Source organism: Scomber scombrus, chromosome 12, assembly GCF_963691925.1.
Source record: "Scomber scombrus chromosome 12, fScoSco1.1, whole genome shotgun sequence".
Classification (NCBI taxonomy): Eukaryota; Metazoa; Chordata; class Actinopteri; order Scombriformes; family Scombridae; genus Scomber; species Scomber scombrus.
In genome coordinates, this window is record NC_084981.1 from 29,768,709 (window position 1) to 29,785,966 (window position 17,258).

Here is a 17,258-nt window from a genome sequence, read left to right on the forward strand (position 1 = left end):
AATATACAGTCTGTGAACTGACCTCAGAGTCTTCAGTCTACAGTTTGGACTCTCCAGTCCAGCAGAGAGACGCTTCACTGATGAATCAGACAGTTTGTTTCCACTCAGGTCCAGATATGTCAGATGAGGGTTGGACTTCAGAGCTGAGGCCAAAACTTTACAGTGAGTCTCTGAGAGTCCACAGTTATAAAGTCTGTAATGACACATATATTACAACATATGTTATCATGAAAGAGGACACTTTATATTTACTTCATGGATTTGATGAACATTTGATCTTCACATCAGTGGTTCAGATCATCTTTTTTAATATTTTAAATCTTTGTTTTCTGAGGCATTTTATTCCTTTAATGGCAGCAGCTACTTCTTCATTGTCTTGGCTGTGTGCTTAGGGTCGTTGTCCTGTTGGAGCATGTTTTCATCAAGGATCTCTCTATACAGTACTTTGCTCCGTTCTTCTTTCCCTCGATCCTTAGTAGTCTCACAGTTCCTGCCGCTGAAAAACATCCCCACAGCATGATACTGCCACCACCATGCTTCACTGTAGGGATGATATTAGCCAGGTGATGAGAGGTGCCTGGTTTCCTCCAGACGTGACGCTTGGCATTCAGGCCAAAGAGTACAATCTTGGTTTCATTCGAACAGAGAATCTTGTTTCTCATGGTCTTAGAGTCCTTTTGGTGCCTTCTGGCAAACTCCAAGCGGGCACATGCCTTTTACTGAGTAGAGGCTTCCGTCTGGCCGCTCTACCATAAAGGCCTGATTGGTGGAGTGCTGCGGAGATGGTTGTCTTCCTGAAGGTTCTCCGGTCTCCACAGAGGAACGCTGGCTCCTGGTGGTTCCAAACTTCTTCCTTTTACGAAGGATGGAGACCACTGTGCTCTTCGGGACCTTCAATGCTGTAGAAATGTTTTTGTACCCTTCCCCAGATCTGTGCCTTGACACAATCCTGTCTCGGAGGTCAAGAGACAATTCCTTTGACTTTAAGGCTTGGTTTCTGCTCTGCACTGTCAACAGTGGGACCTTATATAAACGGGTGTGTGCCTTTCCAAATCATGTCCAAACAATTGAATTTACTACAGGTGGACTCGAATCAAGTTGTAGAAACATCTCAAGGATGATCAGTGGAAACAGGATGCACCTGAGTTCAATTTTGAGTGTCATAGTAAATGGAGTGAATACTTATGTACATGCCATATTTCAGTTTTTTATTTTTAATACAATTGCAAGAATTTCTAAAACCTTGTTCACTTCGTCATTATAGGGTATTGTGTAGATTGATGAGAAAAAAAAGAATTTAATCCATTTTAAAATAAGGCTGTAACATAACAAAATGTGGGGGAAGTGAAGGGGTGTCAATACTTTTCGGATGCACTGTATGTTGTGATAAAATGCTGCTGTAAAAAAAAACACAACCAAAACCTCTCAAGTCCTCCATGAGTTTCACCGGGTTTTAAATAAATAGAATTAAAGTTGCAAGCAGCGATTTACTGGCCCCCGTTCCCCAGCCCTGCCCCAAAACAGCAAAATTCGCCGCAACGCATCGTTTAGTTCTTAAAATGACACTGAGTCAATTTGAAGTCGATCGGATTAAATCTATAGGAGGAATACGTTAAAGTACATGGCGTGGAAATGACAACAATTTGAATCAAAATGGCCAGCTTCCTGTTGGAGTTAGGATATGGGTCCAGATATGGGTTTGTGCGTCTTTACATGATACATATGTCTACCAATTTTTGTTAGTCAATGGGAATCTGGAGTGAGAGACATTTTGCCACGCCCAAAATTTCAAATTCTTCACCAGGTCTGATGTGGGTTTTTTTCAGAAAATAATAATCCATACAAATTCAATAGGGCCTTCGCACCTTTAGTGCCCGGGCCCTGATAACTGTGTTCATTAACTAAACAGCTATAAACAACCAACTAAAAGATCAACATTATTTAAACTCACAACATTTAAAAAGCTCAAGAACATCTGAGACTAAATAACTAACAAGTTTTTCAGCTATAAACAAATGGAGCGCTATTTTAGAATTAATAACAAGAATTGTATATTATTTATATTTTAAGAACTAAACTACTGAACTACAATGATTTATAATGTTAATCAAATCTGGACTTACCGAGCCTTTCTGCAGTTCCTCACAGCTGGGATCAGTCTCTGTTGTCCCTCCCATGATGTGTTGTACTTCTCCAGGTCCAACTCATCCAGAACCTCCTCTGACATCTGCAGCATGTAGGCCAGAGCTGAGCAGTGGATCACAGAGAGTCTCTCTGATCTGTTCTCTGACTTCAGGAACTGTTGGATCTCCTGATGTACTGAGCGCTCGTTCATCTCCATCAGACAGTGGAAGATGTTGATGCTTCTGTCAGGAGAGATATCACCACTGTTCATCTCCTTCAGGTTATTGATGACTCTCTGGATGGTTTCTGGACTGTTGTATGTCTGACCCAGCAGGCCTCCTAAGAGACTCTGGTTGGACTCCAGAGAGAGGCCATGAAGGAAGCGGACAAACAGGTCCAGGTGGCCATTTTTACTTCTGAGAGATTTCTCCATGACTCTCTTCAGGAAGACATCCAGAGATGTTAAACCATGATCACTGTCAGGTGGGTTGTTTCTGAAATAAGCTGAAACCTTATTGAGGACAAACTTTAATTTTGATTCTCCCAGGAAGTCCTTCAGTACCTTTGTCTTCCTGCTGGTGTAACAGTGGTGCATGTAGACTGCAGCCAGAAACTCCTGAATGCTCAAATGAACAAAGCTGTAGACTGTTTTCTGGAAGATCACACTCTCTCTTTTGAAGATCTGCGTACAAACTCCTGATAAAACTGAGGCCTCTGTGACATCAAGACCACACTGCTCCAGGTCTTCTTGGTAGAACATGATGTTTCCTTTCTCCAGTTGATCAAACGCCAGCCTCCCCAGCTTCAGAAGAAGGTTCCTGTCAGCCTCCGTCAGCTCCTGTGGACTCGTCTCATGTCCCTCATCATACTTGTTCTTCTTCCTCTTTGTCTGGACCAGCAGGAAATGTGAGTACATGTCAGTCAGGGTCTTGGGCAGCTCTCCTCTCTGGTCTGGAGTCAACAAGTGGTCCAGAACTGTAGCAGTGATCCAGCAGAAAACTGGGATGTGACACATGATGTGGAGGCTCCTGGATGTCTTGATGTGTGAGATGATTGTGCTGGACTGATCTTCATCACTGAATCTCCTCCTGAAGTACTCCTCCTTCTGGGCGTCAGTGAAGCCTCGTACTTCTGTTACCCTGCTAACACATGAAGGAGGGATCTGATTGGCTGCTGCAGGTCGGGAAGTTATCCAGATGAGAGCCGAGGGAAGCAGCTTCCCCTTGATGAGGTTTGTCAACAGCACGCTGACTGATGACTTCTGTGTGACATCAGACACGACCTTCCTGTTGTTGAAATCCAGTGAAAGTCTGCTTTCATCCAGGCCGTCAAAGATGAACAGAACTTTACAGACAGCGAGCTTCTCTGCTGTGAGCTTCTGTAATGTTGGATAGAAAACATGGATCAGCATGAGCAGACTGTACTGCTTATCTTTGATCAAACTCAGCGCCCTGAATGAGAACAGAATCAGCAGACTGATATCTTGGTTGTTGGAGCGCTGTGCCCAGTCCAGAGTGAACTTCAGCACTGAGAAGGTTTTTCCAACACCAGCGACGCCGTTAGTCAGAACCACTCTGATGTGTTTCTGTTGGTCAGGTAAGACTTTAAAGATGTCCTGACACTTGATTGGAGCATCATGGAGGGTCTTCATCTTGGAAGCTGTTTCAAGCTGCCACACCTCATGTTGGGTATGAACCTCTTCACTCTGTCCCTCTGTGATGTGGACCTCAGTGAAGATGCTGTTGGGGAGGATTTCACTTCCTGCTTCATCAGTTCCTTGAGTCACACATTCACATGTGCTGCTCAGACTGATCTGATGTTCATCTAAAACCTCCTGCAGACCACTTTCTGATGAAAGAGAAGAAACAAGGTAGAATGAAACAGAAATCAGTGGGACTGTTAATGTTCAGCAGGATAGAGGAGGTAGATTCCTGTCCTGTTTTCAAAGATGATGACATCAGCAGACAGATCTTCAGTATTACTTTGTACAGTGCTGGTCTGACTGTCTGTCTGCAGTCCATGTCTGGTTCTGGATCTTTCTGCACACTGGGGACAGGAGGAGTCTCCTGATGAAGCAGACTGGTCCCAGTATGAGGTGATGCACTGTCTGCAGAACCAGTGTCCACAAATGGTAGAGACTGGATCCTTCAGGACGTCCTGACACAAAGAACAGCAGGACAGCTGCTCCTCCACAGAAACAGCCCTCCTCTTCCTCTCTCTGTGGACATGAACACATTATTTATGTCACATGACATTAGTGGAGGCCAACCAACAGCTCACAAGCTGCATGCAGCTCTTTCCCCACATAAACAGTCCAGACTGTCAGTATTTACACACTTACACAGTTTCTGTTCTTCAGCGTCTGAGATTCAACACATTTAATTTGAGATAAAATATTATATAGTAACAAGAGTTCAACAGTAATTAAACAGAGACAACAATGTGTCATCAGCAAAGACAGAGAAGAAGAAGAAGACTGAAAGCTAGTAAACATGGATGTAAACAATGCAGGATTTAAAATAGATGTTTGATGAGGAGGGAAGTGCATTCAACACATTAGTTAGACCACAAGGAGACACACAATGTGTTTCTGTGAGTAAGTCAATGTCAACATGACTTTAGTCTGTTAACAAGAAAACTCCACAGGCTCCTTTAAGCTACTCTGAGCCATTAAAAGTCAGGAAAAATAAGCAGGAGGAAACTGAGCCAAACACAAAAGTCCACTAGTGAAAAATAACAGACTGCTGCTCTTTTGTGTTGTGCTGCTGAACAGAGAGCTCTGCTAAATATCTTCATAATGCATCTTTTCATTAGAAAGACAGCACACCCAGAGAGAGGCTTTAACGTCACCATCTTTACCCCAACACAAGGAGTCTCCCCCAGCCCCACCAGGAGAATCCCAACTTTCACCCACCAGTTCACCAATTTAACTGGAAAATCTCAAATGTCATGGATCCTGTTGCACCAATTAAAAGTAAGACCACCTTGAGCAGTAAAACACCATGGAGGAACACTATGATGGTAAAGGCTTTGAAAATAGAATGCAGGAAAGCAGAGCGTACATGGAGAAAAACTAAAGTTCAAATTCACCATGACCTCTACAAACAAAGTCTGACATGTGGTGTAAAAATATCAAATCATAAAAATAATGTTTACATAATAATTAATAATAAATAATAATAATGTATTTACTGACAGTTAAACTAAAGGCACTGCTGCCTGATGCTGGACTGTCACATTAACTTGTTCATGTCTACAAGGAAAACTAAACAATCTGACCTCTGCAACTTAACCTGTATTAAATATTAGTTCAAACAACTAATAAATATTTCAGAACATCAATCAAACACTCTTTCTACTAAATGAAAGATATAAACAAAGAAATAATGCAGTCAATGCTCAAAGAACTAAATATTAGTGACTGAATTTCTACAAACTTACAGAATTATAAAACAAATATTGTTGTAATGTAGATTATCAAATGATATTAAACTGAATCATCTTCAGGTCAGTTTACAGTAGAAACAGTCTCTTACTTTGTGTCTGAGGGTCCAGGTTCATTTCTGAAGACTAAAGGATATTCTTTAGACCAGTCACTCTTCATAGACAGACAGCTGGATATTACAGACTCTGCTCCGTCCTCCTCTTCCTCCTCTTTCTTCATCTTCTGGAGTCTGAGAGGTAAACCAGTAACACTGGAGACACACACACATACACAGTATAATGAACCCAGTCCTGCCTCTCAACTTAGTAGCTTCTTATTAGTTTACATGACTTTAACTACAACCATGTGTGTTTTCTAGTCATCACAAAGAGAAACTTTGACTCTGGTTTAAATCCAACAAACAGACTTCAGATAAACATGTGTGTGCTTCTTAACTGTGACTTCTCTCTATTTAGAGGCAGCAGTGAGTCACGTTACATCGCTGTGAGGACGCACAAACCAGGAAAACAACAACAGGAAACAACGTTTCAACACCTCAAACTCATCATTTCATATTTTTCTGACACACTTTAATCAACTAAACAATTAATGTGATAAATAATCATCAGATTGATCAATAATGACAGTAATACTTATTTACAGTCCTGATATTAACACTCACCTGCCTCAGACTTGCTGTTTTCCTCCTTCTGCTCTGATGACTGTGAAATGGCGTCTGACTGAATACTTTCAAAAGCCTGTTCCTGCCTGTTTGTTCCTCTTTCTTTACTGGAAGTCATGTGAGTGAGTGTGTGTGTGTGTGTGTGTGTGTGTGTGTGTGTGTGTGTGTGTGTGTGTGTGTGTGTGTGTGTGTGTGTGTGTGTGTGTGTGTGTGTGTGTGTGTGTGTGTGTGTGTGTGTGTGTGTGTGTGTGTGTGTGTGTGTGGTTATAAACTTTGTGTTTTATAGATTAAATCAGTAGAGACTCTTGTTGGTTTTCAGGCTGTTTCTGATCCAGACTTTCATTTAATTTTAAATAGAAGTTCATCTTCTTTGTTGTGTTTATAATCTGAAGTGAATGTTGTGCAGATTTTAATATATATAATAATTTATAATGAACTAAACTAAAGTTCTTCTTCCTCTGAGAACATTTCACCCCTGGTTTAAAGTTCCTTCATTGGCTCCACATTCAATTTACAATTTATTTTAAGATTGTATTCATATTCCTGACATATCCCTGATCCTGATCCTGATCCTGATCCTGATCCTGATCCTGATCCTCACTCTGTCCTCCTTGCCGTCCCTGGACCTGACCTTTGACCTCCGGATCAGCCTCACAGAGATCAGGGCATCAGACACTTCAAACAGAACCTGAAAACTCTTCTTTTTATGGTTGATTCATAATAATAAATAGTAATAACTTTATTTGTATATTAGTGGTGAGCATATCTCCAATATAAGATGATCTGATACGTATCTAGATACATGAGGTACGATACGATTCAGGAACAATACATTTTAATATGAAACGATTTGGTGGGATTTGATACAATCTGATTTTCTTTGTTTAAATTAGACATTTATTAATCTTACATTATAAATTAACATAAGTCAGTCATATAAATGTGGCATTGTTTACCTTCAACTAGATATATTTTATAAAAGACCAGGGAAGAAGAAGTTTGGTTGTTTTTGTTGTTTTTGTTACACACCCTAACCACAAACCAGTGAGTGGTGTGACGTTGGCTACGTCCATTTAATTACAGTCTATGATGTTTGTGCACTGCAGGCTTCAAGTTTCCACATCACACTGATGTACGTTGCATTATGGACCACGATTTTCTCCAAACTAGTTGTGATGTCACAAATCCTGCTCGTAGGCCCGCCCATTAAAGCTGGATTTTCAGTGAGCTCAGAGAAACTTTCCTCCTTCAGCAGATGAATGAAAAACAAACTTTGTCCATACATCATTCTGCACAGAGAAGAAAAAACATCCAACTGAAGGAACAAGAAGAAGAACACATGATGTTTGAGAGTAAGGAGACTTTAAAGACTTTAAAGACTTTATCTTCCTCACAGAGACAATAACAGACTCACAGGAGTTTGGAGATGTTAAAAACTGACAGGTGTACACACAGACCTGATCATGGACAGATTTCTATGTGACAATAATAGATTCTTTGTTCTGTATCATCAAATCAAAACAACTTTTTCTCCACCATCATTGCACAAAAGTAGAAATTAGCAGAAAACCAAATGTCACAAAACGGTAAGAAAAGAACATTTAACACTGGATGAAACTTTGTGAAAATACAAGGAATAAAATACTAAAAAAGATTTGAAACTATTTAAAATTATTTAAAACCAGTTTAAAAAATAAAGCACCTGGTTTGTCCATTAATGATGTATGAAATATGGGATGGATTACTTTTTAAATATATCTTTATAATTTTTAAGGCTCCACATCTGGTGTCTGCATAGATTCAGATTGGCCAATGAGGAACACTCAAAACTGTTTTGGGTTAGGGTTTATTTAATTGCATGAGTTTAAAACACAGAATCTAATCTTATGTGTGTGCAACTTTAATATTAAAGTAAACCGGTTGTGTTAATGTTATATATTCTGCAGACATGAAATGAGTCCACTAGATGGCGCTGATGCAGCAAGTAAAGAAAAAACTCAAAATAAAGAAGAAGAAGTCTCCTCTTCCTCTGCTCGCAGCTGTTTCTGTCACTGACTCTCTCTCTCAGTCAGTCAATGCTTCCACTTTAGTTAGTGTGTTTTTAGGTTTTTATTGAAGCTCTCAGGTATTAAAGATGTCCGGGGAGCTGCGGGCACAGCTGGAGGAGTTTCTGCAGACTTTAAACATCCAGACGAGCTGCGTGGAGCATCCGCCGGTAAAACCTGAACCTGCACAAACACCAAGGAGCTGAAAGAGTCCAGATATTACTGTCAGGGAATAAAACATCAACTGTGATTCTCCTAAAAGCAAAATACCACTGTTTGCATGAGTGCTTGTAGCTGGAGAGAAGAACAGCATTGAACTACAGTTAAATATCCGCTATTTCTGTGTTTCTTTTCTTTCTGTCGGCTGTAAAAACATCTGAAAACATGTTTGCAGACACTGATTAAATCTTCCGGGTTTATGCTTCAATTCGGCGTTTTTCTTTACACACAGAAGCTTTTCTGTAAGTGTAGTTTCAGTTTTAAGAAGCGGCGTCTGCGCTAAAAATCACCCACGTGGACGCGTTAAAAAGCTCAAATTTAAAGGAAATAACAGCTAAATATCAAGTTATATTAAAGCCGAATTTACCATCACATCCTCTGGAGCTGAAACAGCGTGAAGACTTTTTATCTAAGTCTTTAATTTTCTGAGCAAACACAAGACAAACTTAAAAATGGAGAGTTTTTTAAGGGAATCTGGCTCCAGAGTCTCTGCAGAGCTTAAAACGCCACGTATGAACAAACACGTCTGATTCTGAGTGAAATATGAACTTTATTTATTAATTTTTAACTGTTTCAACTTTATAAAGTGTTCACACTTTTATTTTAAACTGTTGGGTTTCAGAAAGTAAACGCAGAGAGAGAAAAAGAGACATTTTGTCAGTTTAATAACCAGTCTGACCAGTCCTGTCCTGCAGTAACCTGCTGCGTCCTGAAGGGGTCGCCAGAAGGTCAATTATATACCTGATACAGGGGTGGACAGAATAACAGAAACACATCTGTCAGTCCCACAGTAAATACTAAATAAATGAATATAATAAATAAAAAACAAAACACTAGAAATAAATATAAGTCTAATGTAAATATAAGAATAATGTTGATGGATCTGAGGGTGAGACTTATGCAATTTAAAATCCTACACTGATTTTATTGGACTCCAGGTCGGCTTTTCAGACTTGGCTTAAAAGTGTCGGGCTCTTGCTGGAAGTGTGGTATGGATGAAGGTACACTGGTGCATGTGCTGTGGTCATGCACCAAGATGAATCAAAACTGGATGAAGATTCATTGTTATATTGTCATTGTCCTCATCAATGAGCTTTTCTCTAAGATGAACAGAGTGACTTTGTCTTTGTGTTATTGTGGATCATCATAATGTCAGCCTTCTACAGACATCATCCAAATGTCACCAAAACATTCAGACACATATTCACGTCAACACTGAGTCATAAAATGCTGCTGAACTCAGTCAAGTCTGTAATTAGAGAATCAATATGAAATCAGAAATGTTGGACTAAAAACTATTTATTACATGACCTCCTTCTTCCTGTATTTAGTTTAGTAGGTTTATGTAATTAAAACATTTTATTGGTGGCAGTAAACATTCCTCCTGTCCATACTGTGAAGTTTTCTCTTTTGAACACAGCTACACTGCGGGAAATGACTTCATATGTTAAACTGAAGATAATACGACGCTTTGACAGATCACACTAGTAACAGACAGTCTCTCCTTAAGATCAGACAGCTGCTTCACATCTGAATCCTTCAGGTAGTCAAATATGAGTCATTTATACACTGACAGAAAAATAACTACAATAAAAATAGATGTTATACATGAAGCTGAAGCTCTACACAGGATAAAAACGCTGACACTTCATTTATTTCCACATGTTTATTATAATTTAACCTTTGTTTAGCATCAGCATCATCCCACCAGCCTCCCTTCAGACGTGTAGAAAACTTCTCAAACCAACGTTACACAACGCTTTACACAAAACTAACAAACATACAGCAAGAAAATAAAGCAGAAAACACAAAGAAGATTCAAATGTAAGATGTACATCATATAAAAATATAGTTTATATAGTATAAAAATGAGTTTAAAAAGTGATTTAAAGGAAGTTAAAGACTTATCAAACAGGTTGATGCAGAGCCCTGACAGCAAAGACCAGGCTCCATATTTATCTGTGCTGATAATCAGCACTAATTCATTTCCCTCCACTCAGTGTGAAGTTAGAGAAAAACAAATTGTGGCTTTATTTATTGAATGATTCATGTGTTTAAACTGCTGATGGCACAGATAGATTTCAAAGAGCTGTAAGGACACATAAGTCAACAGGAGGTTCAGCTGGATATGAGTTGGACAGTGGAGAAGATACATTTCATGTTTTTAATCAAGTTGTGTTCACAGTCTGTTTGCATCATTATCTCTGTGTGCAGTGTTGTACAATATATATAAGAAACTAGATGGAAAGGTGATTGGATAGGACTGGATCACATGATGGTAAACGGACTGTACTTATATAGCGCCTTTCTAGTCTTTTCGACCACTCAAAGCGCTTTACACTACAACTCATTCACCTCATTCACACACGTTCATACACTGATGGCAGGCAGCCAGAGCTGGGGACTCGGACTTGCGACTCGGACTCGAGTTGCACTTAAGTCTCACTAAACTGTGACTTCAGACTCGACTTGGACTCGACCTCAAAAGACTTCAGACTTGACTTCGACTCGAGGCCCGAGACTCGCGAACAACTTTTATTTCATGTTATTATTATTATTATTCTCATTATTTATCTGTCATTCATCTTTTTGTATGATCTCTGGCTCTGAGCTAGATGTAAACACCAACGTCATGCCACGCGCATGCGCCATGTGTGAAACGCGCATCTTCAGTATCAGACATTGACAATGGCGAGTGCGATAAGTTCAGCAGGAGCCTCAGATCATTACGTTTGGATACAATGCCTTCACACTCCTGTTTTTCCCTGGTTCTCCCATATTTCGAACCCATCTCCCGCCGCCCTCCCGTCATTTCTCCCGTAATTGAAAATCCCCAAATTTGTTTGTTAATAATAATAAGAAGCGCACAATAGCAAAGGTTTTATTTTGAAAGCTCAGACAGGAAACCACCGCGACTCCTCCTCTTAGTTAGTGCCACTAACTTAGTGGCTCCGCTACTAATTATTAAAAAAACACAAAGTTGCGTTAACTATGGTCATTTTATATATATATATTTTATAATATCCCCACACATTTCCTGCTGTGTGTTGTGTTAAGCAGCAGATAAAAGGTGTGTTTGTACCACAGTGTTAAACTGCAGTGTTTCTGTGATGTTCATGTTTTGTTCATTTTGTTATATTTTACAACATTGTTAAAATAATTATTTTTTGTTGAAGAAAATACAGTTATGGAATTGAAATAATTCTTATTGTATGTTTCTTCACATCACATTGCAGTAGATTCTCTATAGTGAACCTACAATTGATCAATTTTCATACTGTCCTATATCAAGGTCTAGGTCAAGGTAACTTTATTAATACCCGAAGGTAGATTTGGTTACAGTTTCAGGAGAGGGCATCTCAACATACATACATAGTGAAAGCAGACAGTTAAAACACCACAAAAACAGACATGGGCAGGTGCTTGCAAGGATCAGGATGAAGGATTGTAAAGCTCCAAGGTCAGAATTTGAATTTGATTTAGTGTTGTCGAGAGACTTGAGACTTGACTCGGACTCTTGACCCTCAAAGACTTGAGACTTGACTTGTGAACACCTCTGCAGGCAGCTACCACGCAGGGTGCCAACCTGCACATCAGGAGGAAACTACCCATTCACTTGCATTCATACACCGTTGGCACAGCAACGGGAGCAATTAGGGGTTAAGTGTCTTGCCCAAGGACACATTGACATGTAGACTGGAGGAGCTGGGAATCGAACCGCCAATATTCCAATTGGAGGACGACTGCTCTACCTCCTGAGCCACAGCCGCCCCCAATTGATCTATGATCTCTCCTACAAGTTTAAATTATATAGTTATTGTTAAAGCCACCTGATTGGCTGACCATCAAAGAGTAAATATGCTTACCATACTTAACAAAAACAATCCATGAGTGCTCTTTAACTAAAGATAAATACATTGTGCCTAGTCAATTAAAGATATACATATAGGCATTACACTTAAAACTTCTTAATATACTCCATAATAATTAAAAACAAGAAAATAAATGCTCATAAAAATATACAGGATACAACTTATTATCAAGTCTAAGCATGAAATACTACAAACAGCAGAATAAAAATTACTATAAAAATGTAATCTGTAAAAATAATCAATCAAATATTTCAAATCAATCCTAAAACAAACAGCCAACCAGTGAAGTGATGATAGAAATGGAGTAATATGATATCTGTTCCTGGTTTGAGTTAAAGTGTGACGGGAGCAATGTTCTGTGTTAGTTTTATAGATATTATTTTAATATGTTTTAACCCTCCTGTTGTCCTCGAGTCAAGGAAGGAAGGGAGGAAGAAGGAAGGAAAGGAGGGAGGCGGAAGGAGGGAGGAAGGAAGGAAGGGAGGAAGAAGGAAGGAAAGGAGAAAGGAAGGGAGGAAGAAGTAAGGAAAGGAGGGAGGAAGGAAGAAGGGAAGGGAGGGAGGGAGGGAGGAAGAAGGAAGGAAAGGAGGGAGGAAGGAAGAAGGAAGGAAAAAAGGGAGGAAAGAAGGAAGGGAGGAAGAAAGAAGTAAAGGAGGGAGGAAGGAATGAAAGGAGGAAGGGAGGAAGGAAGGGATGGAAGAAGGAAGGAAAGGAGAAAGGAAGGGAGGAAGAAGGAAGGAAAGGAGGGAGGGAGTAAGAAGCAAGGAAAGGAGGAAGGGAGGAAGGAAGGAGGGAGGAAAGGAAGGAGGGAGGAAGAAGAAGGAAGGAAGGAAAGAAGGAGCAGGACAACATGAAGGTTAATGGTGAAAACAGAGCTGGACCAGCTGCTGATAACTTAGACTGGAATCAAAAAATACAAAGTTTTTCAGCACAGGCTTGATGTTGTTATCAACAGAAGCAGGACATGATTTGACATGCATGCAGGTTTTCTGACCAATGAGAAATTATTTCAGAATTTAACTGAAATAAATTAGTGAACATCCAATCTGTGACATCTGGGCTCGTATTTATCAAGCGTCTCATAGCAGGAAATCACTCCTAACTGTACAAAATGACACATCTCTGCTCCTAATTTTAGGTGAAAAAGACTTTGATCAACTTTCCAAACTTGGTAAATGATTCCTGTCTGTGCCGATATTTAGGAGCTGCAGGAGAGTTCAGGCAGAGATATTCCCTGAGAGGACAGATGTTTTAGGAATGATTGATGACTGTGAGTTTATTAAAAGATTGTTTGGACAGAAACAGAATCATTTGTGAGACTGACTTTGTGTGTGATGCAGAGGAGAACACATGATGTTTCTACAGAACATCATTTAAATAAATACACAATGTCCTCACAATGTTCCACTTTATGCTAACGGGTAAACTGCAGCTGAGCAGTGACGATTCTGTCAGAAGTAACAATGTTGGAAGTCATGAATCAAACTTTGATCTGGATTAAGGCACGTTGTAGAGATAATGAGCATGACGAGGGTCCTCAGTTACAGACCAATAAAACTGTTATTAGAATACAATCATGTCATCTGCATAATGAAGGATATCTCAGCTTCATTACAACAGCTCAAACATTTTATATGCTTCTTTTTTTATTGAAACTGCTTCAAATAACAGCAGAGCTACAGTCTGATATTAGAGAGAGGATGATGCAGCTGAACAATACCTGTTTCTATGGTTACGCTGTTTTTACCTTCATGTAGAGAACAGAAGTGTAGCTGAAAGACGAATTGGACAGTGGAATAGAAGATGTTCTTCATGGTGAGGGTTTACAACATGTGTCTGTGTAATATGTGCAAGATGCTGAAACCATGAGGCTGAACCAAGAGAATTTCACCAGCTCAGTCACATGACCTGTTATCTTAAGGAACATATAGTCTGCAATTATTTCTCAGGCTTTCTTTACACTTTGTAAATATCATCTTATAATGAATTTTGGCTTCATAGTTTTGTTCCATAGCCTTGGTAAGTTACCTGCCTGGTTACCTGCCTATACACATAATATACCAAATGACCACTGTTTAATATTTCCAGCTGAGACTGTGAGAAAACTACAACACGTCATCATTATTTCTACTTTGCTGCTCTGACTGTGGTAAAACAGCGACGTCTCACTCTCTCCCAGCAGTAATCCTTCTCCTGCTGAAAGTCACAGTCAATTCTCTTCTGCTTCATTCATTAGTTTTAGTCCTCGTTAACTCTCAGTGTGATTCTGAGACGCTTGATAAATATGAGCCCAGGCTCACAGTCTGACTTATAACACCTGTTTTTATCTTTTCTGCATCAAACAGCTCATGTAGAACAAATGTGTAAAGTGCTGATTTCAGCTAAATCCAGAGATAACTGTTCAGTTTGTAGTCAGTTAAGAGACTTAAGTGAAGACGACAAAATCCAGCTGATCCTCTCTCATCACTCCTGGATGTTCACTCTCACTCTGACAGAGATCATCGCCATCTGATGAGAGAAGAAGAAAGAACAGAGGAGATAAATGAGTGTTTAGTGAGACTCACTTCATCAGTCAGTCAGTGATGCAGCACATCCAGTATAAAGAGCAGCAGGGACTTCAGTCCTGTTCAGACCAGAAGTGGAACAGCTGTGCAGCGTAGCTTGCTTCCTTTCAGCTCTCATGTTAACGTGTTGGAGTGAACACACTGAGCTTCAAGCTCACACACCTGCACACACTTTTTCTATCAAGTGTGTTTCCTCTGCAGATTTCACTCAAGTACACAGAGGAAATAAAGTGCTGAGAGTCATGAACACATCATTACTGCAGAAACAGAGACATTCACTCATCAGTTTACTGATGGATTTACTGCTGATACACGTCAACTCTTATCAAAGTTTAAAGCTACAGAGTCTCTGTGGGATTTGAAGATGTTTCCTGCTGTTAAACAGCAGGAAACAGCTGCTGTGATTCCTGGACTTCAGCAGAGGTTCTGGTCTGTATAAAGACCACATGGTTACTAAATGTAATGATGCTTGTGTGAAATCAGAGCCAGTGATTTGCAGGCTGCAGTCAGGCTGATCTTAGAGCTCTGACAAAGATGAACTGATCAATAGTTTAGTGTTGAAATGAGAGAACAAACACTTTGAGATCAGATTTCATGGTGTGACAGTTTGATGATGAGGACCACTGTCTCTATAGATCTTGTAAGACTGTCAGCTGTAATCCAGCTTTATTTCCTGCAGACATCAACACAACAACAACAGTCGTCTTCACATCAACTCAAACACATGATCACAACAAGCTTCTGGCTCATCTGATTGGCTGACTGTTCTCTCTCTCTCTCTGTCTCTCTGTCCAATCCTGAAGCCTGTCACCATTCTCCTCTCACAGCTTCACTGAGGAAAAGCAGCACTGAAAAGGTTGGAGGTTCACCAGGAAATACTGGATCTTTGCTTTGATACTGACTGTGTTTAATACTAAACTGCTGAAACCAGCACAGACTGACTCCAACTCTCTACTCACAACAGAGTCTCCAATCTGCAATCTGTACTCTGCTGAAGATCAATCAGCTGCTTCATGTCTGAATCCTTCAGGTTGTTTCCAGTCAGATCAAGATAACTCAGATGGGAAGAGTTGGACTTCAGAGCTGAGGCCAGATAATCACAGCTGATCTTTGACAAACTGCAGTGCCACAATCTGAATAAAGAATAAATGAAGTCAGTTTAGAAAAAAAAGTTCATGATTGAAATTATTCAATGTTTCATAATCTGTTCAGAGCTGAAGAAGATTTAAATGTAGATGTTTAGAAAATGTGAGTGTGTGTGTGTGTGTGCGCGCGTGTGTTTGTCTTTGTGTGTGTCTGTGTGTGTGTGGGTTTGTGTGTCTGTCTGTGTGTGTGTGTGTGCATGTGTGTGTCTGTGTGTGTGTGTGTGTGTGTGTGTGTGCATGTGTGTTTTTGTATTTGTGTGTGTGTGTGTGTGTGTGTATGGGTGAGTGTGTGTTTGTCTTTGTGTGTGTGTTTGTGTGTGTGCGTGCGTGTGTATGTGTGTTTGTCTTTGTCTGTGTGTGTGTGTGTGTGTGTGTGTGTGTGTTTGTGTGTGTTGATATGTGGAACTCAGACTGCTGAAGCCTCATATTAGTTTAAACTCTGGAAGTCATTTTTACTCACAACAAGACTGTGGATTTTAAATTCCTGAAAACATTTACATTCTACAGATTTGTGTTCAGCTAATCCTGAAAATTATGAACCAAACATTTGAAACTTCACTGAAGGATTTGAATTTAATAAATAGAAATAAATCTACCAAAGCTACAGTCAGTGAACTCACATCAGAGTCTTCAGTCTACAGTTTGGACTCTCCAGTCCAGCAGACAGACGCTTCACTGATGAATCAGACAGTTTGTTGTTACTCAGGTCCAGATCTGTCAGATGAGGGTTGGACTTCAGAGCTGAGGCCAAAACTTCACAGTGAGTCTCTGAGAGTCCACAGTCAGAAAGTCTGTAATGACACATATATTAAAACATATGTTATCATGAAAGAGGACACTTTATATTTACTTCATGCATTTGATGATGAAACTGTTTGACATTCACTATTTTGATGAACCACAATCACAGACCAGTAAGCTACCAGAACACTCCCAGTTCAGCTGATGCTGTCTCACTGTGCTGTGTGTGTGTGTGTGTGTGTGTGTGTGTGCACGTCTGTTTGTGTGTGTTTGTCTGTTTGTGTGTTTCTGTGTGCGTGTGAGTGCGTGAGTGTGTGTCTGTGTGTGTGTGTGTGTGTGTGAGAGGAGTGTGTGTGTGTGTGCACGTCTGTTTGTGTGTGTGCACGTCTGTTTGTGTGTGTTTGTCTGTTTGTGTGTTTCTGTGTGCGTGTGAGTGCGTGAG

The 17,258-nt window shown here is 40.0% G+C and overlaps 3 protein-coding genes across 3 annotated transcripts in view; 1 reads left to right on the forward strand and 2 right to left on the reverse strand.

Moving 5' to 3' along the window:
- Positions 1 to 17,258, forward strand: part of LOC133991890 (uncharacterized) — a 527,851-nt gene that overhangs the window by 410,101 nt on the left and 100,492 nt on the right. The gene's annotated exons all lie outside the window — the stretch shown is intronic.
- LOC133991866 (NACHT, LRR and PYD domains-containing protein 14-like) overlaps positions 1 to 17,258 on the reverse strand; it is a 721,507-nt gene that overhangs the window by 308,570 nt on the left and 395,679 nt on the right. The window lies entirely within an intron of this gene.
- The window catches only part of LOC133991870 (protein NLRC3-like), a 13,763-nt gene continuing 12,141 nt past the window's right edge, over positions 15,637 to 17,258 (reverse strand). Inside the window, exons 8-10 of the mRNA XM_062430465.1 lie at positions 16,696 to 16,866; positions 15,890 to 16,063; positions 15,637 to 15,757 (exon numbers count right to left, since the gene is read on the reverse strand). Coding sequence (XP_062286449.1) covers positions 15,637 to 15,757; positions 15,890 to 16,063; positions 16,696 to 16,866 — 466 coding nt within the window. The remainder of the gene's footprint in view (positions 15,758 to 15,889; positions 16,064 to 16,695; positions 16,867 to 17,258) is intronic.